General features: G+C 46.3%; 2 protein-coding genes across 3 annotated transcripts in view; both read left to right on the top strand.

Moving 5' to 3' along the window:
• Nucleotides 1-4,707: 4,707 nt before the first annotated feature.
• LOC122536990 lies at nt 4,708-5,255 on the top strand. The gene has a single exon (XM_043669853.1). The coding sequence runs from the start codon at nt 4,779-4,781 to the stop codon at nt 5,106-5,108; it is 330 nt and encodes a 109-aa protein (XP_043525788.1). The 5' UTR covers nt 4,708-4,778; the 3' UTR covers nt 5,109-5,255.
• Nucleotides 5,256-5,493: 238 nt separating this feature from the next.
• LOC122536994 (homeobox protein prospero) overlaps nt 5,494-26,153 on the top strand; it is a 44,241-nt gene continuing 23,581 nt past the window's right edge. Inside the window, exons 1-3 of one of the 2 annotated variants that reach the window (XM_043669859.1) lie at nt 5,494-8,413; nt 9,614-10,084; nt 14,380-14,534. In XM_043669859.1, coding sequence (XP_043525794.1) covers nt 5,786-8,413; nt 9,614-10,084; nt 14,380-14,534 — 3,254 coding nt within the window. In that variant the 5' untranslated portion in view covers nt 5,494-5,785. Of the gene's footprint in view, nt 8,414-9,598; nt 10,085-14,379; nt 14,535-26,153 lie in introns of both variants that reach the window. The other variant, XM_043669858.1, reaches the window with a different exon arrangement.

Here is a 26,153-nt window from a genome sequence, read left to right as displayed (position 1 = left end):
CGTCGCAGATATTTTCTCAGAATCAGTAAGAAATTTTCTCGACTGCGGACTTGTTCGTCACACCGATATTGTGCGAATTTCTTCGCTTACTATCCACGCTGCTGGCAGTGTGTTTGGCTGTGTCGTTCTGTGAAACAGTCGAGCCAACGATAAGAAAGGAGAATGAAAACGCGGCAATAGACACGAGCCCCTGGCCCTCTTTCCTTTCATCGATGGATTCATTAAAAAAAATTTCGATTCGCGGTATTCCCCTTTGAAATTTCATACAAGGTCGATAGAAACCGCGTAATGGACGGTAAGAGATTAACGAACGCTTTCCTTCGCCTGGGGGCTCTTTTGTGTTCCGGTCTCTTCCTTAATTACCTGAGCTGTAGGTAGAAGTTATTCGCGTCGATAGTTCGAAACAATGGCTACCTTAAGTCCTAAAGTTCCCTTCTCGATGGAAAATCTTCGAGAAACGTTTCACGGGATTGTCAGAAGCTAGCCCTTCCGTTAACTTTCGATAGTTAATTTTTAACGTGATACAGATATACTCTGATATTTTTTTTTTTTTTTTTTTTGGTACTTTCCATTCTTTTAATTTACTTCCTTGTTTCTCATCTATCCGATCTTCACCTTAATTATCTGAACGAAAGAATGGAAGTTATTCTCATCAACGACTCGATATTCATTTTACAATTATAACTTTATATAGTTGTGTAATTAATTTTCAAACTGGATACTCTGCCAACTTCCTTTTTCCTTTTTCAATTCACCTCGTTACTGCTTCATCTCGAGTCGCATACTCTCAAATGGTTCTTCTTCGAAGATTACGGGATTTGCGAGAGAACATTGCACGGCGAGTAACGAGCCAGACAAGTCGGTATCAACCAGCGATTTTCTAATCTCATGTATCGCAACCCCACCGGTGTGACCTGCAATCACCCCTTCGAATCGAGTCACCTGCTTAAACGGTAAATATTGCATGACGCACAGAAAAATGGCTGTTGGTGGTTCATCAGACTGTTTTCGTTTCGCTGAAAGATGATCGATGCGAGTGTCATTGTCCATGGAAATACATGGTTTAGTAATGACGAAGTCACGTTCGGTTACTCTCTGCTCTGACATGTTTTGTAAAACTCGTACGGTGCTTGATCATTTCGTCACATTTCGGCGGGGATTGTAAAAGTGTACGCGCGAACAAAACGATTTCAATTCGTTCGCGTTTTGTCAGCAACGTGACATTTTAAATTTAACAGATATCTCTGCTTTTCGATATCTACAAACAGCAAATAAATGTATCAAATGAATTTCCTAATATTTTTCTAAACGTCGAAAATCGTCGAGGGGACCGACGACGTATAATTTCTTTGTAGAACAACGACTCACTATCTGATAGTTTTTTTTTTTTTTTTTTACTGATAATAATAGAATTCAGCAGTTGTTGCAATTTCATGTAAATATCTTTACGAATGTTTAGAACGAAAGCTAAGGAAAAATATGGACAGAAATTTCTCATAAATCAAACATTCGCGGTCTAACGATAATACGTAATTGGGAAATTATTTCTCGGTGCTCATCGTCGAAATGGCAAAAACTAATTTGCTTGTGAATCGAACGAAGCGCATCTGCCCGGAATTATATTTTGGACAATGGGGTCACGAAAGTTTCTCGAACACATCGCCACGTATACACACGTTTCTCGCGTGTAATTAGCCCGGCGTGTCTACTTCCGAGTCGAATCGGTGGGAGAGTTCCTAAAACCATTTCCGGCCGGAGCACCTTTTTATTCTGGCCGTCCCACGCATGACGGCGCAGGAGGGAAGTGGCGATCAAACGTAGAAAGGACAGACTTTACTGACCCCCCTCGAAGCGTTCTTCGAGGCAGGTACGATCGCAGACGTTATCGAGCTTGAGACCATATGTCACCCTTTCGAACCCCCTCTCCACCACCTAAGATAATTGCCCGGGAACAGTATCTCGGAAGTGAAGTTTTTTCTTTTATGAAAAAAATACGGTTAGCTGGTAGTACGTTACGTACGTTAATCGTTTCGAAGCAGAAGATTCTCCGGTATCTACACAGGAAATTTTTTGAGTTCCAAGAAATAATAGAAAATTACTTTTGAGATGACACGATAGGAGAACCAATTGAATTTATTAAATCATAGGAAAATAATCGAGCTTTCCAAATATAAGACAGACGTATATTGATGAAATATCGAAAGCAATCAAAGTTCGCAAAAAGTAGGTAGAACACGCTCCCTGCAATTCATCGCGAAACATTGTAATTACCTACAAGTTTCATTTCTATAGCTTCGACACTAATTTACATTTAATGTTACATACATCGTAAATAAATCGGCTAGATTTTTCTGAACAGACAATTAAAAGATACGCAAAAAAGAAAAAAAAAAAAAAACAAAAAAAGAAAGAAGACGAGAAATCGTAGAATACGTTCGCGCTAGAACCAACCCCCTGCTGGCAGCACAAGTGGCAAGTTCTAATTCAATTTTCATTCGGGTTCTCGGCTGCGAGTCCTTTGTATCGATTCGACGGGATAAACAGAAACGGCGGGATAATCGTTATTCAATTAGATGCATCGGCGAGGCGAGCGAATAATCGATGAATTCTAAGCTGTTGACTTCCCACCCTCTTCCTTGCGCGATCGCGCGAACACAGCGAGGCAAACGAGCGCGTACGCGATTCGAGTTTCTCCTCGTTCCTCGCCGGTCGCCGGGGGAGAGAAAAAAAGGTACAACGATCCCGTGCTTCCACCAATTCGCCGCTTTTGCCACGTGTTGCTATATACAAGCTGTTCCTCTCTTTCAGCTCCTTCTTGTTGCTTCGCGAGCCTCGCGCGTATATATACGTCCGCGTCTCTCTCTTCGTCGATAACACAGAGGGGTGGAGGGAGGGAGGGAGGGAAGGGGGGGGGGAGGAAGAGGGAGCAGCGAGTGCTCGTGTCCTCGAACGCAGGCGGCTCGTGCGTAGGCAAACTATGGAATATGTCAGCCTATTGAGCGCAGGTGCTTTAAGCTGCTCAGCTGTTGCTTCGAATCTCATGCACATTCACGCGAGCCAGTATCACGTTGATATTGGTGCACGCTAAGCAGTGTGCACCGTATATCGGCCGTCCGCGTGCGTGCAAACGCTGAACCGACTCACGTGTTCCACCCACGCACTTATGCGTATCGGCAATTGAATGGTGAAACGATCGGGGCCCTCGCCCGCGAGCAGCCCTGTCGTCGCTCAATGAATTCGTTGAACACCGGCCCGTCGATTATCGTCCATCGTCGTTCCGAAGTCGTTCCCTGAGAACGATGTCGTGGAAGTAATTTATCCTCGTTCCCAGCGAAGGATGTTCGCGTGAAAATTTCGTCACGTGTAATTTGTCTCTCCATCTGTCGATGCTTAGTTCTCCCCGAGTATGTGCTTCCTTCTTTCGTCGAGGTATATTATATCTTTTTTTTTTTTTTTTCCAACGAGTGATGATTTTGTGAAATCTTTACACAGCGGTGGAAAGTTTAGAAAATTAACAAAGGGTATTCGTTGGTGTGTTCGTTGACTGAATGACTATGTAAAGTCACAAGAACGAATAGCTTGAAATTTATATATCGAAGAATACGTAAAATATAGCTATCTACGAAGCTATAGAAAAGCTAATTAGGTTTAGAAAGAAAGTTAAATGTCTCAACTGCGAAATGAATAATTACAAATAATGATAAATAACATATGTTCCCCGAATGTATTTAACTGAAACAGGTAGTGCATCCGGCCTGTGATAGGAGGACCACCGTCAATTACTATATTGCGCATCTTCCTCTCGAACTATCGATCAACGGACAGCGTGTAATTGAAAGAAAAAGTCGAACTGGCCACGTTCTGAATAAGAAATTCAACGCAAGTAATTTTCTTATGGCCTCTCCTCGGTCATCCTCGTCTTCAACAAATCCTGGAGTTCGCTGTACTTGCAGCTTTTTGTCGCTAGAACTCCCGGCAAAAGACTTCGGCCAAAGTTAAACCACACGGTTCGCGGCTGCCGTCCTATTCCTCGTCTTGTCGTCATGATCGATTACTAGTATTTTTAACTGGTGACACTTGCTATTCTACCCGCGCATTCTACCCCCACATTCTCCCATAGCTGCGTGACGTGATCGTGCAATGAACCGACGTACTTCCCTCCAAATACACGATATTCCTGTTTTAAGGAGCAGAAATTTACTGTCTCCACGCGAGATTTCCCCGATGTTATCCAACACTTTTCTTACCAACAAAATTTTACTCGTCGTTACAGTTCACACTTTTATTTCTTTATTTATAATATAATATGTTAGATTAGAAATTAAATCTTTTCTCCACGGAATTGACAATCCTCACGTTTACAAAGAATCCATTCTTCTCTTGTAATTAAGTCAGTCTATATCGGTGGATGAAAGACGCGTATGTACACAGACGTACTGACATACGAACGTGTGCATGTACGATTGTGCCGTTGATTCAGTGTCAGACGCTTTTACCTACGGAAGTCGGCGAGCTTCTATATACGGACAGCGTTTAAAATAAAATACGATCACACGATCGTAACTTTTCCAAGTGTGGAGTATCGATCGCGTATCGCTACGTAAAGTAAGTTACGCGGAGCGCGATCACGTAGCATAGACGATGTTCTTTTTAGGGGTCAGACAGAATAACGTGAACACCCGTTGTGTGTTTCTGTTGCAGACGAATAAGAAGAATCGCGGGAAGGAAAATCGAGACGAGGGAGCGAGGGGCACCTAGCCCTTTGGCGAGCTCGAAGGATGCAGCTCCCAGGCGGGAGCACGAGAATTCCGCCCGCGAGAGCACCGGCCTCAGTTCTCGTGATCATCAACGGAAGCAACATCCTATCGACTGTCACGAAGAAACGCAACGGCAACGGTAGACCCAGTAACGAAAACAACGGACCTGGTACGAATAGCAGCGACAGCGTCTTGAGGAAAAGTAGAAACAGCCCCGAGAACGAGCCGCGCCTCCTTGAGAGAAATCGTCGTCCCGAGACGAGGACACCGAGCAGCCGCCGACACCGAGTCACCGAGAAGCCCCAGCTGTTGGCGTCAGCCCCAAGGCGGAAGGAGCGGGGCGAGGAATAGTGAAAAGAAAGTAGAGAAAAACCGAGAAACGACGGAAGAAGAGGAAGAGGAGGCGCGAGAGAAGGAGAAAAAGGTGAAGAGGAGGAAGCAAGAGTTCGTCGGGAAGGAGAAGGGTGCCGACGTCGTCGTCGTCGGCGGCGGCGGCGGAGGAGGAGGAGGAGGAGGAGGCGGAGGCGGAGGAGGAGGAGGAGGAGGAAGAAGAGGAGGAAGAAGAGGAGGAGAAGGAGGAGGAGGAGGAGGAGAAGGAGGAGAAGGCAGCAGCAGCAGCAGCAGCAGCAGCAGCAGCAGCAGCGGCGGCGGCGGCGGCGGCGGCGGCAGAGAAACAGGAGGAGCAGGAGGAGAAAGAAGAAGAGGAGGCGGCGGCGGCGGCGGCGGCGGCGGCGCGACGGAGGAGAAAGAGGTGGAGGAGGAAAAGGAAGAGAAGGAGAAGGAGACGGCAAAGACGAAGAAAGTGGAGAGGGGAGACTGCCGGTGTTCAGAGTGGGGAGGACAAGGTGGTAGAAGGAACGAGGAGAAAAGACGGCTGTGGTAGGGGAAACGACGAGAGTAGAGTAGAGAAGCAGAGGAAGCGCGCTGAGCCACGAGGGGCTATTCGAGCGAGAAGGGGAGGGGTGACAAGGAACCCTGGCGGGGAGGGGACGCGGAGGCCTTCGGGGGGCCGACCAACCAGACGGCCGATGATGTCATCGGGGGAGGAGACCGAGTATTTCGCCCCCTACGGAGCAACTACGGAAAGCAAGCAACAGCGACTCCAGAAGAAGCAGAAGCGCACCAGACAGCGCGTGGACGCCGGCGAGCCGCGCAACAACTACTCGAGTATACCGCACTTCACCTCCCGGCCATCCTTCCACGGCGGTGGTCTGTACGGTTCTATCTTTGGTGGCAGTGGACCAACGCACCAGCAACAGCAGCAGCAACAACAACAACAACAACAGTCGCAACAACATCATCAGTCGCAAGCACAACAACAACAACAGCACCAGCAGCAACAACAACAACAGCAACAACAACAGCTCCAGCAGCAACAAGCTGGAGCAGCAAGCAGTCAAGGTCATTTGAATACAGCTACGACGGGTCCTAGCACTCAGCAGCATTCCGCCCACGCGGCTTTCGGCTTTTTCGGGGCACCGGGTTACGGCCCCGCCAAAATGTTGAACGAGCTACTCGGACGACAGGTCAAACAGGCCAGTGACGCCGGTGGCTCACCGCCAGAGGGCGGCCACGGGATGACTGGTGCCGGCATGGACCCCGCTGCCAATTTGCAATCCGGTGCTGTAGTTAATTGCGACGATCCCGCCACCGCCGAGCTCACGCAGCACATGCTTCGCGATATACTCCAAGGGCGCAAAATCTCCGCGCTTTCGCTGCAGGAACAACCCAACAACAACAACAGTATACACAGTAACAACAACAACACCACAGCGGATCTACTTAAATCTCAGCAACAGCATCATCAGAGCCCTCAACAGCATCAACAGCAAAATAGTGATAGTGCACGTAGTGGAACAGTGCAAAGTGGTGGAGAGGAGAGTGGTGATGGAAATAACGTCGTGAATAACGCGAATCACAGTGATCGTGATACGGTGATGCCGGGCGATGCGGAGGACAGCGCCGAGGACGCAGCCGCAGCTGCACGTGCTATGGAGGAAGCGTTCGCCGAAGCTGGTATGGAGCCTGGAGCCAATCTCGACGGATCCGACTGCGAACAGAGTTTACCGCCCAGTCCCACGCAACCAAGGTCAGGGTCCGTTTCCGTCAAGGAGGAGATACAGGACTCGTTGAATATCAAACGCAGTCCGAGTCACTCTCCTTGCCCGATCGTGCCCAAAACGGAGACCAGCTCGCCGACCACGGAAACGAAGCGCGCGCGTGTCGAGAATATCGTCAACACGATGCGCAGCAGTCCAGCGCTTCAAACTGCCACGGTGAACGGTTGCAAGAAACGTAAACTCTACCAGCCGCAGCAGCAAACAGTGCATCACGTTCTCCAGCACGTTACAGGTGTCAACGATACCATGATGGACGACGAGGAGGAGAGCGAGGAGGAGGAGGATCCCTCGGCCATCAGGCAGAAACGCGAGGAAAAGGACAACCTTCAGACACAGCTGAAGAAGCTGCACGAACAATTGGCCGTGATGCAGCGAAAGTACAATGAGCTTACGAGTAGAATCGATTCGGACGCGAGCGAGAGCATCGGTGCTCCCCTAAGTCCTCAGCCACCGCTCAAACCACCGCAACCTCATCCACCGCCGTACAACGGACTTCCGGCCCTCCCGACCGAACACCCACACGCCGCGGCAGCCGCTATGTATCACATGGGACAGAAACTCTACCTCGAACAGCAACAAGCTGCTCTCGAGAGGATGAAGCAGCACCAGGAGGCTGCTGTCAGGCAACAGCAGCAGCAGCAGCAGCAGCAGCAACAGCAGCAGCAACAGCAGCAGCAACAACAACAGCAGCAGCAACATCAACGACAAAGTTCTCCGCCACCCCCTCCGAGTCAAGCGCAGCAACAGAGTCAAAGCAATACCGGCCCGTCCACGCCGCAAACACCACAGATGCAGCCAGCGAGCACGCCTCTTCAGCACAAAGAATTCCAAGAAAGGATAAACGTGTTCAGAGGCGCCGCGGCCGTGGCTAGCTCGTCGGGTCCTCATATAACCGACGAAGATCTGCAAAGTTTGTCGGACACATTGAAAGCGGAGATCACCTCGTACTTGACGAATCTGATCGACAAGGTAGTAACAAGGTTCATGCAACAGAGGAGGTACCTAGGAAAACAGAGCGAGGCAGCGCAAGTCGCTGCCGAACAACTGAACAAGGATCTTCTGTTGGCGAGCCAGATACTCGAGAGGAAATCACCGAGGACGAAAGTAGTAGACAGAGGAGCGCCACAACCACCCGGTGGCCCAAACGGGCCACGGGGGCCCCACAATGGCGGGCCCCCACCTCCACAGTCTACGGGTTTCCCACCAATCGGGTCCATGGGTGGTGGGCCCCATGGTCCTCATTCTGGCCCCACGGAAAACAACCTTAATCAAATGAATCAGCTGCCCTCACACGTGAGGTCCGGTAGCAGGATGTTTCAGACGCCGAAACCCCCGACCATGTACAGCATGGCCTCTATGCAGGCGCAACAACAACAACAGCAACAACATCAGCAGCAGCAACGCGAGCATCAACAGAGAGAGCAGCAACAACGCGACCAATATTGCAACTTGAGGAACGACGAGAGAGAAAGCAGGGACTCGGAACAGAACGAGGCACTATCCCTCGTTATGACACCGAAGAAGAAACGTCATAAGGTAATTATCTACTTTCTATCTTTGATCGAAATACCAATATATATACCAATATATATATATATATCGATAGATGGTCGTTCGTACCAAGCAAATTCACTTGTTGCATTTCTTGATAAAAGAAAGTCGAGTCGAGCTTTGATTCGTTTAGTCGATCGTATCGATCCTTGTTGGAATCGAATTTAATTAAATAGAGACACAATGCATCGATAAGAATATTTCACATTTGACGTTGGACCATTTTATACTGGTTCACTCGATTTCAAACTCTGGCGAATATTTGAAATTATAATTTACAGCTTTTGTTATTTATAACAATGTGGATTGTTTCATATTGAGTAAAATCCATTTATAAAACGATAAATATCTCAAATTTCTAATCAGTATCAACGCTTTCACTCACTCCTCCACTGTACTTGATTTTAAGTAGTACAAGTAAATAATTTCAGCCACAAACGTTTCAAATTCATTATTTGTAACGTTATAAAAACTTCAGCCTCAAAAGATTTGACGAATATTGCAAATTTATAACTGATATCGATACTTTTGTTTATCAGCTTATACTCGGCATGCTACCATACACTTGGTTGCAAGTAGTATAAGTAAATAATTTCACCGACGTGTATTTCAAATTCATTAACTGTAACGTAAACTTTATTCGCCAGTAAAGATGCGTGCTCGTCAGTATCGAGCAGAATAAAAAGATGAATTTCTCTGGTAAATATACGAAATTTATAGTTAACAAATGCATTTTGTTCATTTATATCGTCGAATGCTTGATACGAAGTAGAATAAGACTCTGAACGTCGAATTGCCGTAATTTCCAATTTATATTTCGTATATTTATCGATGCATTGTATATTAGATATTAAGTATAGTAACGTAAGAAAGTAAATTTCACTGACGAATATTCCCAGTTCACAATTTGCGACACTACCCTTGTTCATCCTACATCAAGTATGACATGATATTTACATACTTAAAATAGACGTAATTGTTACCGCTATTGGTCAGTGAATATTTACCAATAGACGACGGATTTTTATGCTTACTTGAATGTTTAAAAGCACACGCAACGTGTAAAAAGTAGAGAAAAGAAAAGGCATAAAGGTCCAGTCGATCTATTGATTAGTGTTAAGTAGGCTAAGAGACTGAATTGCACAATGGTAAAGTCGAGGTATCAATTAGTATTTCCCTTCGCAGGTGACGGACACGAGGCTGACGCCGAGGACGGTATCGAGAATCCTGGCGCAGGAGGGTGGCGGCTCGCAAGGCGGCAGCGAGAGTCCACCGCCTCCACCACCACCGAGATCGTATCATCCGCCACCGCCGATGCTGCCAGTGTCCCTGCCAACCAGCGTTGCGATACCGAACCCGAGTCTTCACGAAAGCCAAGTGTTCTCGCCGTATTCGCCGTTCTTCAACCCTCACGCGGGTCATCCGGGCCAAGTACCACCACCGGGGCCGCATCACTTGCCAGCAAGTCCTCCTGGTGGAGGTGTAGACGTCAGGGACTCGCCTCCACTGCCCCATCCGCCATCCATACTGCATCCTGCCTTATTGGCGGCTGCCCAGCATGGCAGTCCAGACTACGGACATCTCAGGATGGACAGCAACGAGCGGCCCAACGACTGTAACTCCGACGACATCAGCTACGACGGGATTCAGCCTACAATATCCTTTTCTAATACAACGTTCGAGGTCGCGAAAAAGAAAGACCGAAAAAGAAAAGAAGGGAAAAAAACAGACAAAAAAAAAAGAGAAGAAAGACGAGAGTAGAACGGTAGACGAGAGAGTTGGAGAACGTCCAGAACGACGTGGCCCGAAACACGAGGGGCGCGCGCCGTTTGTGTAATAGTTAGGCGAGTTGTCGAAGTTTCCGCTCGAAAACGGATATCTCTCTGTTTGTCGGGAGCAACAACAACACGCGCGGGATCTCTGTCGACTTTGTAACTCTCCTCCGGTAATATCGCGAAGGGACAGTGAGTCTGAACGTTCTCCAAAGAAAGTACGTAGGAACTTTTGATATTAAATCGGGGAAGTAGCGTGCGCGGGCCAGAGCTTCAAAGAGCGAAAAACGAGCGTAGAAAAAAAAAGGAAAAGAAAAAAGAAAGAGAAAGCGGTAGCAAAGTGGTAGCAAAAGCGGAAGGGATCGATGACGATGCTTAGGAATGTGCATTTTCGTTTCTTCTTTTCTCTGTGTTTCTTTTTTTTTTTTTCATTCTTCTTCTTTTCTGTCCACGTAGAAGGAAACGAGCGAGCGAGATAGAGAGAGAGAGAGAGAGAGAGAGAGAGAGAGAATTTGGAAAACTTTGGAAAACAACGGCGAGTTCTGCGAGAGAAAAAGCCAGAGTCCGCGCCAACAAGGAGAAGGAAATCGGCAGGTAGTCGGAGGAAGAGTAGGCGGCCACGAGGAGGGTGGAAGCTCGGACGAATGTTAGATTAGTTTGCCACGGAGTTAGGCTAATGTTGGCTGCACCTACGAGTAGAGTTTGTCCGGCAACAACGCGCGAGGTCGAAAGTTCTTTGCCTACTCGGCCCACCCTCGGCCTCGAGTCTCACCCAACTTCGCAAGCCAATAATCTGTCCCGCAATTTCGGAATTTAACCGCGGAAACGAGAAAGAGAGGGAGAGGGAGAGAGAGAGAGAGAGAGGAGGCGGTTCGCGAACTTCCCTTCTCTAACGTCTCCTCGACTTATCGTAGATAAGCCACTTCTACTACTTCTCCAGTCTCGTATGAGAGAATCCACCCTAGGAACTCCGTTTCTACAGGGTCAACTTGTCCGCCAACTATATTCCTTACGCTAGACCATCCAATATCGGAATTGTCCATTAAAACGATATATCCATTCTCTCCCTCTCTCTCTCTCTTTCCCTCTTGTCTAATCGAATCGATTATCCATCGCAAATTTGTTCTTCGAATATCTTTCCCATTCTCTTCGTCTTCGTCCCTCTATTTTTCTATCGATCATCATCGACGATACACAATCGATGTCACACACCCGTCGAAGTATAAGGGAGTAAAACACTCTCTTGAACTCCCTCCGGTGGACAGTCCGTGGAAAACACAACCGGAGACGAGCACCCATTCGCAGAAGCATCGGGGAGCCATCTGTTGACCTCGTAGTACGCTTTAACTTCGTAAAAATAGCCGGCGAACGGACGAAGTTAAGACAGGATCGTTCTCGACGATCGTCTGAAAGCGTGATCAACAGGCGCGAAAAGTTCAGCAGCTGGATTTATCACGCATGACCCGGCCGGGTGAGGTAGTTCTCCGCGGTGGTGGTCGCCATCGGCAGTAACTGGCCTCTCACACTTACCACCCGAAAGCACTCGCAAATATATCGGGAGGGATCTGTCTCTCTCTCTCTCTCTTTCTTTCTCTCTCGCTGAACCAGGAAAAAAAGACGTGTGTCGCGCGGGGGTGTGCGGTGAACGCGTCGGCAACGATGCAACGTTGCTGGAACTGCATCGGCGTGTGTTGGTCCGGGTCGTTCGATCGGCAGCGCGGCGTTCTTTGCCGCCTTTTTAGTCGGCCTTTGATGTAAAATCAATGGCGCATTTTTTTTCACTCCCTCCTCTTGGGGTAGGTCGAGCGCATGACCGCGGCGCAACCTGCTGTTCACCAACTCACCTCTGGATTCACCCTTGTGTCTGTTGCCGCTGTTCCTACCAGCCTTCGACGTATCCAAATATGCTTTTCACGCTGCTCAACTTTCCTTCTTCGGGCGAGCTGCGTTCACGGGCGAACGTGTTGGTGAACGTCGGTGACGCTCGCGTCAACCCCAAGGGGGTGCCGAGAACGCGACAACACAGGCCAGACGAATGTTTCGGTGTAGCCTTCGGCGCTAGACCGCTAGAAAAGATCACTCGCTACTGGTTTTTCGTTTCTCAGAAAATTAACGTACCACCATGATCGTTGTTTTACATGATTTTCGAGATCAGCTTTTGTTACGAATAATTGTCCAATTTTTCTTTCGATAAATTTCACCGTCACACTTTGGTGTTCGTCTTCTATAAATTCTGTCGTCTTGTTACCTCCTTGAAATGTTATCCTGTGGAAAATTTGTTGAATGTTTCATCACAATATGATTGTGTTTCGATTGTTCAAATTTTATTTTCAAAGTTGATAAAATCAATAAACTGCAAGGAGTTGTAACTGGCTCTTCCAATTAATGAGATGACGATTAAACGTTGCTATTCTCATCTTCGCGAAATGCGCACTTCCTCCTCCGTGTGATCTTTACATTTTCTCATAGCGTACGCAGTACGTGCGCACGCAGTTCCAGCACATTGTTCTATCGAACAATTCACAGCCATTTACACGCAGCGAGGAAGAATTTCATGATTCAACGTGGTTCTTCTTTCGATAAAGAATGATCGGTAGCTTAATCGTCACGTAGCATGATTACAGAGGTACCAGTGAACGCCATATCGCCGGTTCTCTTTCTCCTTTTCTCTTTCCGGCGTGTCGAGGTGTGCCGATTACGTAGCATAATAAGCACGAGACACGTAGGCGCGGGCCGGGCGTTAAGAGGGTACGAGGAAGGACCAGCTCGATAATCCAGGGGTGGCTGCACGCCGGAATAACCCTTATTACTGTCTGGCATCTCGTTATCGCCCATCGACGTTACCGCGAGCGCAAAATGCGACGCGCGCCGCGCGTGCAACGTTTGATACGAACGCCTACACTTGTCGACTCGTTCGCTCGTGAACGAAACGGCCTCGCTTGTGCGGGCTGGAGAGTTCGCGCGCTGACAGTAACACCGATGACGATAGGCGTTCGTGAAAAATTGTAAACGTCCCCGCGCGGAATTAGATGGCTTTCAGCGGATCGAGTGCCCGGAGAAAAATCGTCGCACAAATTTCACGTGATTATCGTCACTCTCTCCTCGCGTCCTCGTGTGAGGTGATACAGAATGAAAATCGCGTTAATAAAATTATTCTGCATTCATACGTAGAATCGTTCGTAGAACTGTCTGCTCGTAGAGAATTGGTTTCCACCAGTGTCTTCAGAATCGACATCGTCTCCAAGACGAATTTATTCGAATGAATTTCTAGAAACGTAACATTCCTTTGTAGAGAATTCTTTCTCCCGTACTGTTTCAATGTTTAGAAACAAATTTATTCGAATTGGATCTAGTCGAGAAGAAATCGAAGAACGCGAGGGAAATTTTCAGTTTGTTCGCTTTTGAAAGGAACGAAATCCTTGGAGAAGCGTGCCTTAAGGCACAGACGGAACGATGGCAGATTGAACACACGGATTAACCGAATAAGAATGCGATGAAACCACATGAGGAGATCCTATTACCGATAAGGAGTCGGTAAGGCTTCCGTTGAGGATACGGCCAATCGTGGGCCAACCTCGGCGAGAACGTTCAGCCCTACTACCCTCGCGACACCCACAGCTTGTACGATTTCTAATCCAATTTGATACGAAGGAAACACGATTAAGTTTGAGATATTTGCGTACACAGAAATATATTGGTATTGGCTGGTACAGAACGTCCTTCCTCCGATCAACGACATTACTTATTCGCACACTTTGCTTTCTTCTCTTTCTTAACAGAAAAGTAGAATACCACTTGTGATAATTGAAGTGCATTCAAGATAAGAATTTGCAACTTTGCTACAATTATACTGCGGACTTTTGTAAATTTGCAGGAGAGAGATTTAAGGATACAAAAATGCAGAGAATATATATGAAAAAAAAAAAAGAAAAATAAGTAGTATACCACTTGTGTACCAAATATTTAGCAACAGAAATCAATTTTTGTTTCTTTAATCGTACGAAATTCCGCAGTCTAATCATAATCCATGCTTTCTTCCTTCTCTCTAGAAAGTAGAAAGATAGGGCGAGTTCCCTGCGGGGAAATCGAATTGAAACGAAATATAACGCGATACGTTCATGGTAGAAATTTCGATGAATGTTTAACAAGCAAAAGAGTATTTCCTTAACCACGGTGAACTCGTCGATGCTGACGCCGATACACCTGAGGAAGGCGAAGCTGATGTTCTTCTGGGTCAGGTACCCGTCCTCGTCCATCCTCAAGATGTACTTCCCCGACATCAGGTTCAATAAGAACAACACCGCGCAGCTGGTCAAGTGGTTCTCCAACTTCCGGTGAGTACAACGACATTGTACGGAGAATTTATGGTTAACCACGGAAGTCGAAGGATTGTTACAAAGTGCGAGCAACACTTTGTTGCACGATGATTCCACTGCATATAACCAACATTTCCTTTATCTTCTCGACGGTGTAAGCGGACAGATTTATTCAGGTAGAAATTTTAAACAGAGAAATTAATTAAATTTTATTAACATTCGATCTGTAAGCAGATTAAATATTATTAATTAAAAATATAAGATAACTCTTACACGCACGAGTTACGTAAGAATGGCATTTCAATTATAACTGTCCTGTTTTAATTAGCAAATTTATAAGGACGTTACAGTATCAATTAATTAAATTTGTCTATATGTGCATGCGTGTAACGTGCAAAAATATGTAAAATATTCAACGTAGAAAATAATTTTCTAGCTGAGGTTCATTTTATAGAAATATAGAATAACATTGCGATTTTCTTTTCAATGTTCTTAGACTGTAGTTAGTATTAATTACTGCAACTTAGTACATCACGTCAGATGTAAAATATCGAAACGTTATAGCACAGGTACAATCTGTACTTATTAGTCCCTGAGTTTAAAAAACTCAGAAATTAATGTTCAAGTCGCATCTTTTCCAAATCAAAACCACATAATTTGCACCTGATACTGCGAAACAAGAAGTTTCTTTTCAATCCCCACAGTTGCCGCCTGGTAATAATCCTTCGATCTCCGATTGCATGCTCGGTATTTACCAAAAAGATTCGATCGTTCGAATTTGCATAACATTCCCCAACGACGGGAACCATCGTTCGGCAACGGAGCCGATCGTCGATATGAGATATCGTCGTCTTGGAACTCGTGAATCCCGAGATCGACGAGGGACATCGTTCCTCACGTTGACAATCGTGTCGCCACTCCCCAGCTACCAGGAAGTTTCCGTGTTCGCGGCCCGGGGAAAAGAAAACGCGATCGTTGGAGGATGTTTCTGGTACGCGAATCCCCGTTCCCCGTATGCAAACGAGAACGAGGTTTTCAAGGGATCGGCCACTCCCTCGCGTAGAAGCGGTCAGAGCCCAAGAGACGAGAGTCACGATGGGTGTGTCCGAATCTTAATTACCCTCTCTTCGGCTCGGGAGTAAGTAACAGCGGCTACATTGCGGCCAGGTACGAAGAGCGTAGGAGTTGGAGCGCGCCGGCTACTGCCACGTTACCGGCCAACACCGGGCATTAGGCTGATTATAATTAGGCTGAGTACAGTACAGATCCGAGATATAAGGCGATGGAGAAACGCGTGCCCCTGTGTCCCTAAACATTATTGCCGCTTTCTTATCGTCCAGAGACGCCCATCTCCTCTTCGAGGACCATAAGTTTTCACTCGACCTCTGACATTTAACGTATTCGCAGCTCTGTCTCCGTGGAAGGGTTGCTCGTTTCGTGCCTCATTCCACGGAGGGTGACGAACGTTCACGAGTATTTTGACTCTTGATCGTTTCTCGTAAAATTTGGTTATACAGTGGATAGAAGAAAGTTTCAGAAGAGAAATGATTCATAATTTCACAAAATGGCATTACCTGTAACTGTACGTCTCGAAGTAGTATATATTGATAAAAAAAAAGGACCTAGCGCAAAGTTACGCTGAAGTTATAAATTAATATTATGGAAAAGTTGCTAATTCACGTTTTATTAATATTAAACGAATGTTAATTTCAAACTTTCGTCTGTCACTGTAGATAAAATGATTCACTATATTTTTGAGTGAATTAGAAGATTGAAACAAGCAATCACATTTTTTACACCTCTAGTAAAATTACTGTCAAAGTTATGTTCTTTCAAATCTATAACATATTCATCCGTATAATATCAAAATTTGCATCGGCAATTGTCAAAGTCCGTTTCGTAAGAAAGTTTTTTTATCTTCGGTTCTTTAATCCCTACACTACGAATCACATATGAAAAGAATTTTTCCAAATCGATGAAAAGGCTACAGCGATCAATTCAAACAGCGATACATGTAAATTCAGATACACGCGAATACGCGAAGCAGAACGTAGATAAATTGTTATGAATGAATTTTTCTCTTACACGGGTAACGACGATGAATCGGTTGAATTCCATTGAAATTAGCAATGAAAATGTTCACGTACGCCTAGACGCTTTAAAATACGCTGGCGTTCAATTTCATCATCGACATCCAATGTGTCCATCATCGCGCATCGTTTCACCGATCTCGTACGAAATATTCGAGGCACTCGAGCGAACGGGGGAGACCAGCCGCGAAATTTAATTAACGCAGGAAAAGGTCCATTAAAAAAGCTGGTCCCGTGGAAATGAGGAAAGGCTACACTTAAAATTCCGTCGGGGAAAATGAGCGACAAAAAAAAAAAAGGAAAAAAGGAGAACTGTTCGAAATTTTATTCAGCGCAAAATATGCGGTCGAATCGCCGCTGTTCGCGACCGCGGTTTCTAATGTGTCGCGAACCACTGTTCAGAAAACGATGTCCCAAGATTTGAAATATAAACTAGTGGATCTAATCCTGAAACATTCTAAATTCTAATGGATGGACGAAATAATAGCTACTTCTAATGGATGAACGAAAGAGTACAAGTCAATTTGACAAATTTCAGTCGTCATTTCCAAAGAAAAGTTATATCGACGTGTGTCATCAATTTTCACCAATCAAAATCAGCTAATTATAAACGTAACTCCAAATTTAAATACTATAAATACTTATCCTGCAAATAGAAGCCCCACTAGAAGGTTCAATTACAAACTGAAATCGATTGAGAACAATCTCGAGAAACGTAAAATTTCTCTCAGAAGAAATCAAGTTAATGTACGAAATAAATCTCAAGCCGAGAAGAAAAAAAAAAAAAAAAATAAACCTAAAAGACAAGAAAAAGAAAAAAAAAGAAAAAGAAAAGAAAAGGGCACAGCGAATCACGGTAGCTGAGGAAGCTGTCCCTCGTGCCTGTGCTCTTGTGCTCGGCGCGCCCCTCCGATCTCGTTCCCCTTCTGGCCCTGTTTCTCGTTCTGCCGAAACATTTTCATCGAAGCCAGCGAGAAAGAGAATCGGTTTAGAGTGGTTGATAAGAGAGAACCGGGCGAGCACCGAGTGTGTTTACAAAAGTTTCAAACGTCCAGTAAAAAAATTGCATCGGAGGCCGGCTTCCGTCGTTAAGCACAAAGCTAATTACCAGCTGAATATATTTCGGTACATTTTGTCGTGTCGGGGCCGGAGGGGTCTTTGGTCTCTCTCTTCTTCAACCTCTGCCTCACCCCTTTTCCTTCATCGCTGTCTCGCGTAGTTGCCGCTGCCGGGCTCCCGATGACGAATCGAGACGAGGAACGAGCGGAACACGACAAGGGTTCTCTCGGAATCTCTTTCAACGACGATCGACGAAACCGAAAGCTATACGCCCCTGTCTCTCTCTTTTTCATTTCGCTCGTTCATCGAGTTTCGTTCCGTGCGAGACGTTCGCGAGAATCAAAGAAGATCTGAATCTTAAAACTCGTCTCTTTTATTGCGTCTTCCTCCGTTCCTGCCTGATCTTTACGGTAGTCAAGGATGAGGAATACGAAACGATGGAAAAACGGAACCTGATCTTTGGAAACGGAAATGAAAGTTCTTAACCCTTGAAAGTTCGCGTAATTCTCTATTACGTGCTTACTCTTCTCTGTTAAGCACTTACTGTTTATAACGCCGCAAAATTTATTCCTTTCCCAATTCTACGTTATCAAATTCTTGTGGGTAGCAAAAGGAAATTTTCAAGATTTAATATTTCTTCGTCATCGCGTCTTCTTCTTTCTTCGCGTCGTCTCCTACAATTTTCTAAAATTCACAGAAATCGAAGTACTCGTCGTATTATAATCAATTGTATGGTCCTTGATGCCGGTTAAACCGGATGATAAAAATTAACGCGTTCGAGAGGCGGGCGGTCCGCGGACAGATAAACTATCGTCGATCGACGCCGAGAGAATGAACCGCTGGGGAGAAAAAGATCCACCCCTCGAACGGTTATAATCTCAATGTTTCTAGCCTGGCCGTGTCCATAAATAATTACACCACCGAGCCTACCCCGACGGCCACCCTAACGATCGTGTGAAAGGGAGAAATTGACAACTTTCCTCTTGATAATCCTTGCATATTAGTTTCGTACAAGTTTCCCGTAAAATGGCGATTAAAGGACGACCACGAAGGTGCCAATCTCGCGGCTCATTAGGCACACTTTCACCCTACGGGCGACCCTCTCCTTTGACGACTAATCACGTAAGGGTTTACCCCGGACACTTTTTCCTCCTGGCTCTGCCGGCAGTCGTTGTCGAGCGTGCTCGATCTGATAGCCTAATGCACGGCTTCCTATGCGGAAATGCTTCGCCACATTATTCTACGGCGCTATGTGTACTCCAGCCACCCTCCGCCACCACCCTTCGCCGCCCTGCCGACGTTGTACTTTTGTCACGAGAACCGAGTCGAGTTCCGTTTGCGCCATCGTCCACGATCTCGTCCATTTTTTCAATCTTCTTGCCTGCGAAGCTTCGACCGGCTTTCATCGGGGAAACAGAACGCCCCGACACGATCCAAGGGGATAATGATCGATCGATCCTCCCCTCCCCTAGGTTCGATTCTTGACTGACTGAGTGAGTGAGTTATAGATAAAATCGAGATAAGAAGCTGTCGGCGTAATGAATTTTTGGCTCGGGCTCTGGTAAATAACAGGAGGGGAAAACCATCGAGAAAACGATCGATGACAATTTCGCGTGGAAATTTTACGTTTTTCTTCTTTTTTTTCTTTTTTCTTTCTGCATTCGTTCGTAATCTTTTGGTCAATTGACATTGGGAGACATGAGAACTTCAGTTTACGTTGTTATTTAACTTTGGAACTTTGGATCTAATTTAATTTTACCAAAGTAGAATTTTAATCATCTAACGTAAATTGGTCACCTATCTATGACCCAATGATAGATACTACTCGAAAGGTAAACTCTATTTGTTCGAACGTGATAACGATAATCATGTTTCCGGTGTACGGAAAAGTGGAAGTAAACTCGTCGCGTAACTACGAAATTTTCCAATAATTTAAAAACATGCAACATCCTCTTTATTAAATAACCAAATACCAACACACAATAATCTCTTTTTCATCAATCAGCTGAAACAACCCTCCCCCCTCTCTCAAAAAATAAGAAAAACAAAAAACAATCGCACTCGTACATACACTGAACCAGCTATTTTAATCGACGAAACGTTTCAATTTCCAACGCTGTGTCTATTAGAATAATAATCAACTGACTGGCGGCATGTAAGGATGTTTCCTTCGGATATTGTAGCGGGACGGGAGAATCGGTCACGAAGCAGAAGACAGCAAGAGGAGATGGAAAGAGAGAGAGAGGTGGATCCGGAGGTTGAGCGTCGTACGAAGCACGAGGGAAGGAGCGAAAGGAGATCAGGCGAGAAAGAGAGAGACAGAGCCTTTCACAAAGCGATTCTTCGCACCCTATTTTCTCACGCGCACGTCGAATCGAAAGCACACGTCCGATATCTTACGGAGACTCGTTGACGTCGAGCGTACATCATCGGATCTGCTTATACCAACGACGATATTGACAGCCTTCGTTCGATGAAGCTTGCCCGGGGGGGATGATTGGGGTCGTCGATGACAGGGTTGCGAACGCCTGTGTACGCCACCAACGTGTATCGCGTTCGCGTTCGCGTTCTCTCTCTCTCTCTCTCTCTCTCTCTCTCTCTCTCTCTCTCTCTTTCTCTATATCTGGCTGCATCTCTGCCTCTCTTTCTCCGTGTTCGTCTGTTTGTGCGCGAAATAAGGGAGGGGAGGAAGAAAAAAAGAAAGGAGGGTAGACACTGACGACGAGAAAAAGAAAGGGTGAGAGATGCGCGCCGGACTCGGGGTTAGTTCGTTATCAGATCTCATGGTAGGACACGCGACTCGGCCCGAGAGATCTTATCGCACGGATGGAAGGAATTTTATGTCGTATAATGGACAGCGCTCGCACACGACACAGAGACCGGGGTGCCGCACGATGGATCCTTCTCGGTAGCGGAATAAAAGGCCACCGCGATTCTTTCCTCTTGTTTCTTTTCTATACACGTCTTTTCTCCCTCTTTCTCTCTTTCTCTTTCTCCCCAGACTCGTGTTTTTTGTCGTGTTTTCACCGATCGCTTCGCTCGTCACGAAATAATTTAGAATTCGTAGGAGAAAGGGGTGAAAAATAGACAACGAGGATACGCCTTGGAAATTTGACGTCGAGTCAAATCGCGACAATATTAGAAGGAGGTTTGTTTACGGGGACGTCAAACACGGTCCGAGAAACGGATACCTTGGATTTGGACTATTCGTTCGATTGAATTCACGTTGAAAACTTTTTAGTCCTTTTTACAAGGTATACAAAGACTTCCACAGACGGCTCGTTCTCAATCTCTCAGCGAATTAAACGTTAGCTAAATATTAATAGCGACACTCGTTAACTCTTCACGACACTCCAATCGAAATGAGACAAGACGAAGGGATGAAGACTTTCGAAAAAAAAAGAGGCGCGAGCACGTGGCTGGATAAATATAAATTCCGGGTGGAAGGGGTTAATGATTAAGCCAGCAGAGTGTCTGGGAACGCGAGCAAAGTAATAAGAAGCGAAAGTGTTCGTTGTAAACGAAGAATCGAAAGCTCTCGAGCAGCGGAATAATGAAGTCGACGATGAATTTACCCAGTCACGCTTTCGAGGGGTTGCTTATCGTCTCGAAATCCTCAATAATTCTTCAAGGCACGAGGGTTACCTCTCTTTCTAATTTCTCCTTCGCCTCGTTCTTATCAACCGACCATCTACTTCGTGCTGTGGACATTGCCAGCCGGTTCTCCACCCTGTCCCCGCTGACCACGGTGGTTAGGATAATGACGTGGTAATTTTCTAAACAGGAATTTCCTTTTCCAACTCCTATCTACCGGGCTGCACGAGCACGTGACCGGTCGTTAGCGACCACTTTTTTTCACCTCCGCCGTCGTTCTTGCGAATTACGATGTTCTTCGATAGTCGTTGATTCAGTCGTTAACGAGCGGGTTGGAATATTTATTTCGACTTCGGAAAAACCACCGGTTAAAGTGTAATTTCATCGATTGTATTCAAAGTCGCCAAGTCTTCTGTCAAATCGTATTATTTCCATTTAAACGAGTTAACACGCCGGACTGTAATTGTTGTTTTTACGATAGTCTCCTCGATTGATTCTCCCCCACCTCGATTGATTCTCCTTTCTCCCACCATCCTTTCTTCGAGCTTCGGTTCGATCGAAGCAAATTATTCAACAACAAAAAAACTGGCTTCTCGATTTTCCGATGGACGACCGATATAACGATCGTATTCTTAGATCATAAACTCGGAACTTTTTTCCTCTGGAAAATGATTACAGCTCTGATGGATCGCTGATGAATCAGTTGACACGAGATCACTGGTTTTTTATTATTATCGTGCTTCCTGTCTGTAATGTGATCACCGTTTAATCAAGCCCAATGTTGTTTCCTATTCAAGAATCAAGAATACGACGAAGTGGACAGTTATTCGATCGCTTTCGCATTGATAACACGCGCGGTTTTTCATTTGCGTGAACCGTATGAATTATAAAAAGACACGATTCTTTTCGGACGACTCGCCATGTCAATTAATCGAGACGAAGCACGAGGCTAATTCTCGATTCTCAACTATTTTAAATACGTTTGAAAGAGAAATTAAGTCACTCTAAGCCGGGGTATCGATACCGTCGCACTCGGGAAAAAAAAGATACAGAAATACTTCATCGTAAAGAGCAGGTTTCGAATGATTATTGATTGATTGCATTAAACAGAGAAGAAACTTAAAAAAGACATTTCGAATCGTAAATACATAAATATTTAACTCTAACGCTGGGTTATAGACGTCCATACTAATTTACATTAGCTTGTCAGAAAAAGTATTTAATATTATTTTACATTCCTCGCGATACAGATTAGCAGTAGTTCTATAACGAAGTAATTCAGATGAAAATTATCATACTGCAAATTATCATTGTGCATTTATGAAAAATTTCAAACATCGAAAGCAGAGTATCGGTTGTAATTAGTAACAAAAACTTTCTATTTTCTTCTGCTTCCCATTCCTTTAACTCTTTATGCCCGGAATTAAGTCCTCTGATGATTTTTTAAATTAAATTCCTGTATCATTACGTAACGTTTGAAATCGGGAAGAGTAAGACGTAGTAAGTACTGCGCAAACATTCTCCTGCCATTTTCCAATGATTCGTTTTACATGTTCTCTTGACTATCACGAGGAACTGTCGCACCAAAGTAACGTTAGCGGTTGTACAAAGGATCATGATGCAACGCGAAATTACACGAAAATTTAGAGTCCAGAGTGAAGAATAATGAGTTCGACGGTGCAACGATATCAGTCAAAAGTTAAACGCGGTAGAAGAGGCGGTAATCCGTGTGTGTTCATGAACGACTACCGAAATCTTGACGACTGACAAACGGGCCGAGAGGCACTGACGAGCAAATCACTGGGCGCGGGACCACGCGCGTGTACGCTCCTCCTCGGCGGCGGCTTGCGTTTTAATCCCACAAGATTGTGCATGCCATCGTAGGAGGAGAGAATCGCGACGCGGAGGTTGACGGTGGTGCCGGAGTCGAGGGATAGGTTGGCGGTGGCAAGGCGTGCGTGGGCGGCCGCGTGGTAAACAGGCGAGAGCAGGCGAGGGCCATTTAGCGGGAAGGCTAGACACGAGCGTCGTCACGCGTGTTCTTACACGTATGTAGTACGCGTGTGCACCCATACGCGAACGATGACGAGCGAGCCCCGGTTTTCTCTTATTGTGAAGAATAAGCTGGCTGCAACCGAGGGAAGAGAAAGAGGGTGGGTAGCCGGAGAAAATTCGAGCCTTGAGGTAGTAGACACACCACCACGGCAACAGATATAGAAAGAGAGAGAGAGAGAGAGAAAGAGAGAGAACGAGAGGTAGGAACAGGGTGACAGAGAAAGGTGGCAACCCATACGTCTCGTATGCAGACGTTCGTAGGTAACGTGCAGGAGGCAAAGCGAACGCGTGCTTACGTTCGTAGGTAGTGGCCTGCCCTGGTACAGAGCACGTCGAGCTTCGGGGTAGAGCCGGAGGAACGCGAGCCTTGTAATTATTATGCTCTCGTAATCTTTTCTACTTCCACCTATGTGTCCCTACCCGGGCGCTTCTTCCGGCGTGTTCTTCTTTCAATTCGTTGCCTGGCTTCCCGTTTTGCTGTTTCGTTGTTTCACCAGCCTCTCTCGCTCTCTCGCTCGTCCTTTCCCGCTGGTCGGCCACGGTTTTTGGACACGCGACATGTGCACAGCACGCGTGCACGTGTAGTGGTGTAGCGCACGATGCTTGTAATTGGACTCGTTTCCTGGTTCGTCGAGTTTCCCAGCAAGACGAGATTTCGCTTGTTTTTTTACATGAAACGCGTTACGTGGTTTTACCACGGGGGAAAAGAAGTTGCCAGTATAGAGGCCTTAATTTTTGAACGCTTGTTTCCAGTTTCGCTCTATTGTGTCGTCGCTTCTCTTCTCTCCTCTGTCTTCCATTTTTCCTTTTTTTTTTCTTGTTTCGTCCTCCGTTTCTCTGTCTCTCTCTCTCTCTCTCTCCCTTTCTTGTTTTCACTCGAGTTGAAGCAGCGAGAGTTGGTTTTCACAGTGAAAAACGAGAAACGACGTCGAAGCGTCTGGCTCGTCCAAGAGAAACGAACCGTGTCTTCGAGATCGTTGACATCGGAGGTTTCAACTGCCGTCTCTTTCCTCCCTAAAGGATTCCGATCCGGCCCTCCGTGGAAAGTCCTCTCTCGATTTCCTTCTCATCCCGCGTGCAGGAGTTCGGTCGTCGAGAGAAAGAAAGGATGCTCCGGTCGAAATGAGCAAGTACGAGTTCTTTGAGACAAAAGCCAGAGAGTAGAGAAGCAGACAGAGAAAGAGAGAGAGAGAGAGAGAGAGAGAGAGAGAACGAGAGAAGAAAATAAAGAGAGAGAGAGAGAGAGAGAGGAAGGTAGCAGTGGGTAGGGCAGAGGTAATACATCGAACATGGAAAAAGGGTTGGGGGCGGTAGAAACAGCAGCAACAGCAAGACACGGCGGGAGCCGTAGAAAAGGGAGGAAAAGGAGAAGACGATGACGAAGGGAGTAGCGAGTGGTAGTAGGAAAAGAAAGGGGTAGGAAGAGACGGGAGAGAATGTATCGTGGCAGTTCCGTAGCCAGGACCCTCTAATGAAAAGAAGGAAACTTTGGTCTTTGACTTTCGGGCCGCGGCCTTGCTGACGGCTATACCTGCTTTCTCCGAAGGGCAGAAAACGAAGGAACGGAAAAGAAGAAGACGCCGGTGATCTCTTCGGCCGCCGCGAGGCCCTTGAAGTCCACAAAGGAGCCCTCTCTCCGTTTCTCGTCTTCTCTTCCGTATCTCTGCTGCTACACAGATGCACGCGCTCGTCCTGCACGCGCCCGTCTTGCCAAAGACGTACCTACACGCGCGGACGAGCGAACGAGTTATATAGGTAGTCGAGCAAGATCTCGAGGAATTCGCGCCAGCTCCTTAATTAAAAACTCAGTGCACGGCACAATGGAGTGGAGCAACTCTTTCGGTATACTTCTACTTGCTGCTACGGTACCACTGTTGCTGACGTTGGCCTTCTGTAGGCAGGCATCTGCAATACCGACCCATCCCTAGACTTTTACTTCTTTCGCGAGGTAGCCAAAGGTTGAATTCTTCCTGCCGAATAATCACTGAAACTGCTTAATTCGCTTGTATCCTGTATATTTATACGCACGTCATGCTCACTCACTCCCTCGGACTCGAGTAATTCATTCAAAGATATCACTTTCTTTTCTTTTTTCTTTTTTTCTTTCTTTCTTTCTTTCAACTCCAGCGTACAAATTGTGAATATTGCACGTTGGAATCGATTCGACGTTCTCGATAAAATAATCGCTTTCCACGTCCACGCACAGCGAGCGCGCTGCTCGTCGCATCTTCGCACGGCAGAATAGACTTGTCGGCCGAATTCCCGCGAGGAAGCGAATTTTTCGGAAGAAGGGTAATCCGGCTTACGGCGGTGCAGCCGGGATGAAGCACCCTGCATCGAGTCGGCTTACCTCGTACGCGGTGGTTGTGCGCGTAAACGGCAGTCACTTAATTAAAAATTACTTAATTACGTTCTTGGCACTAATTAGTGGCGCTTGGCTCTCTCTCGCCCGTACGCCTCGACTACCTAGCCACCGCTGCCACCACCTTCTCCCTCTTCCTCCCTCTCTCTCTCTCTCTCTCTCTCTCTCTCATTCTTTCTCTCGCGCGGGCTCAGTCCGCCCATACCACGACCTCCTTCAACCCTCTCTCGCCTTCCTCGACCGTTAGCTGCCTCCTCCATCTCCTCTTACACCCTTCTTCTACACTCCGTTCACAACCAGCCGGCAGCGAAATCTCTGTCTTGGTTTGCATTCTTCTTCTCTTTTCCGCCGCTCGGCACCCGCCACCGACTCCCCGCGCCTGCCTTTCCACCCGCCAACAATCCAACACCCTCAGCTCTCTCTTTCTTCTTCCATCTCTCTCTCTCACACACCCTCCACCCTTTTCTTTCCCTGCTC

The sequence above is a fragment of the Frieseomelitta varia genome, unplaced genomic scaffold (genome assembly GCF_011392965.1).
Source record: "Frieseomelitta varia isolate USP_RPSP 00005682 unplaced genomic scaffold, Fvar_1.2 scaffold_883, whole genome shotgun sequence".
Taxonomy (NCBI): domain Eukaryota; kingdom Metazoa; phylum Arthropoda; class Insecta; order Hymenoptera; family Apidae; genus Frieseomelitta; species Frieseomelitta varia.
The sequence above is the reverse complement of the archived record's forward strand: the minus strand, read 5'-3'. Positions and strand labels throughout refer to the sequence as shown.

Excerpts from the sequence above, each read along its gene's own strand:
- LOC122536990 (XM_043669853.1), top strand. The coding sequence starts at position 4,779 with ATGCAGCTCCCAGGCGGGAGCACGAGAATTCCGCCCGCGAGAGCACCG.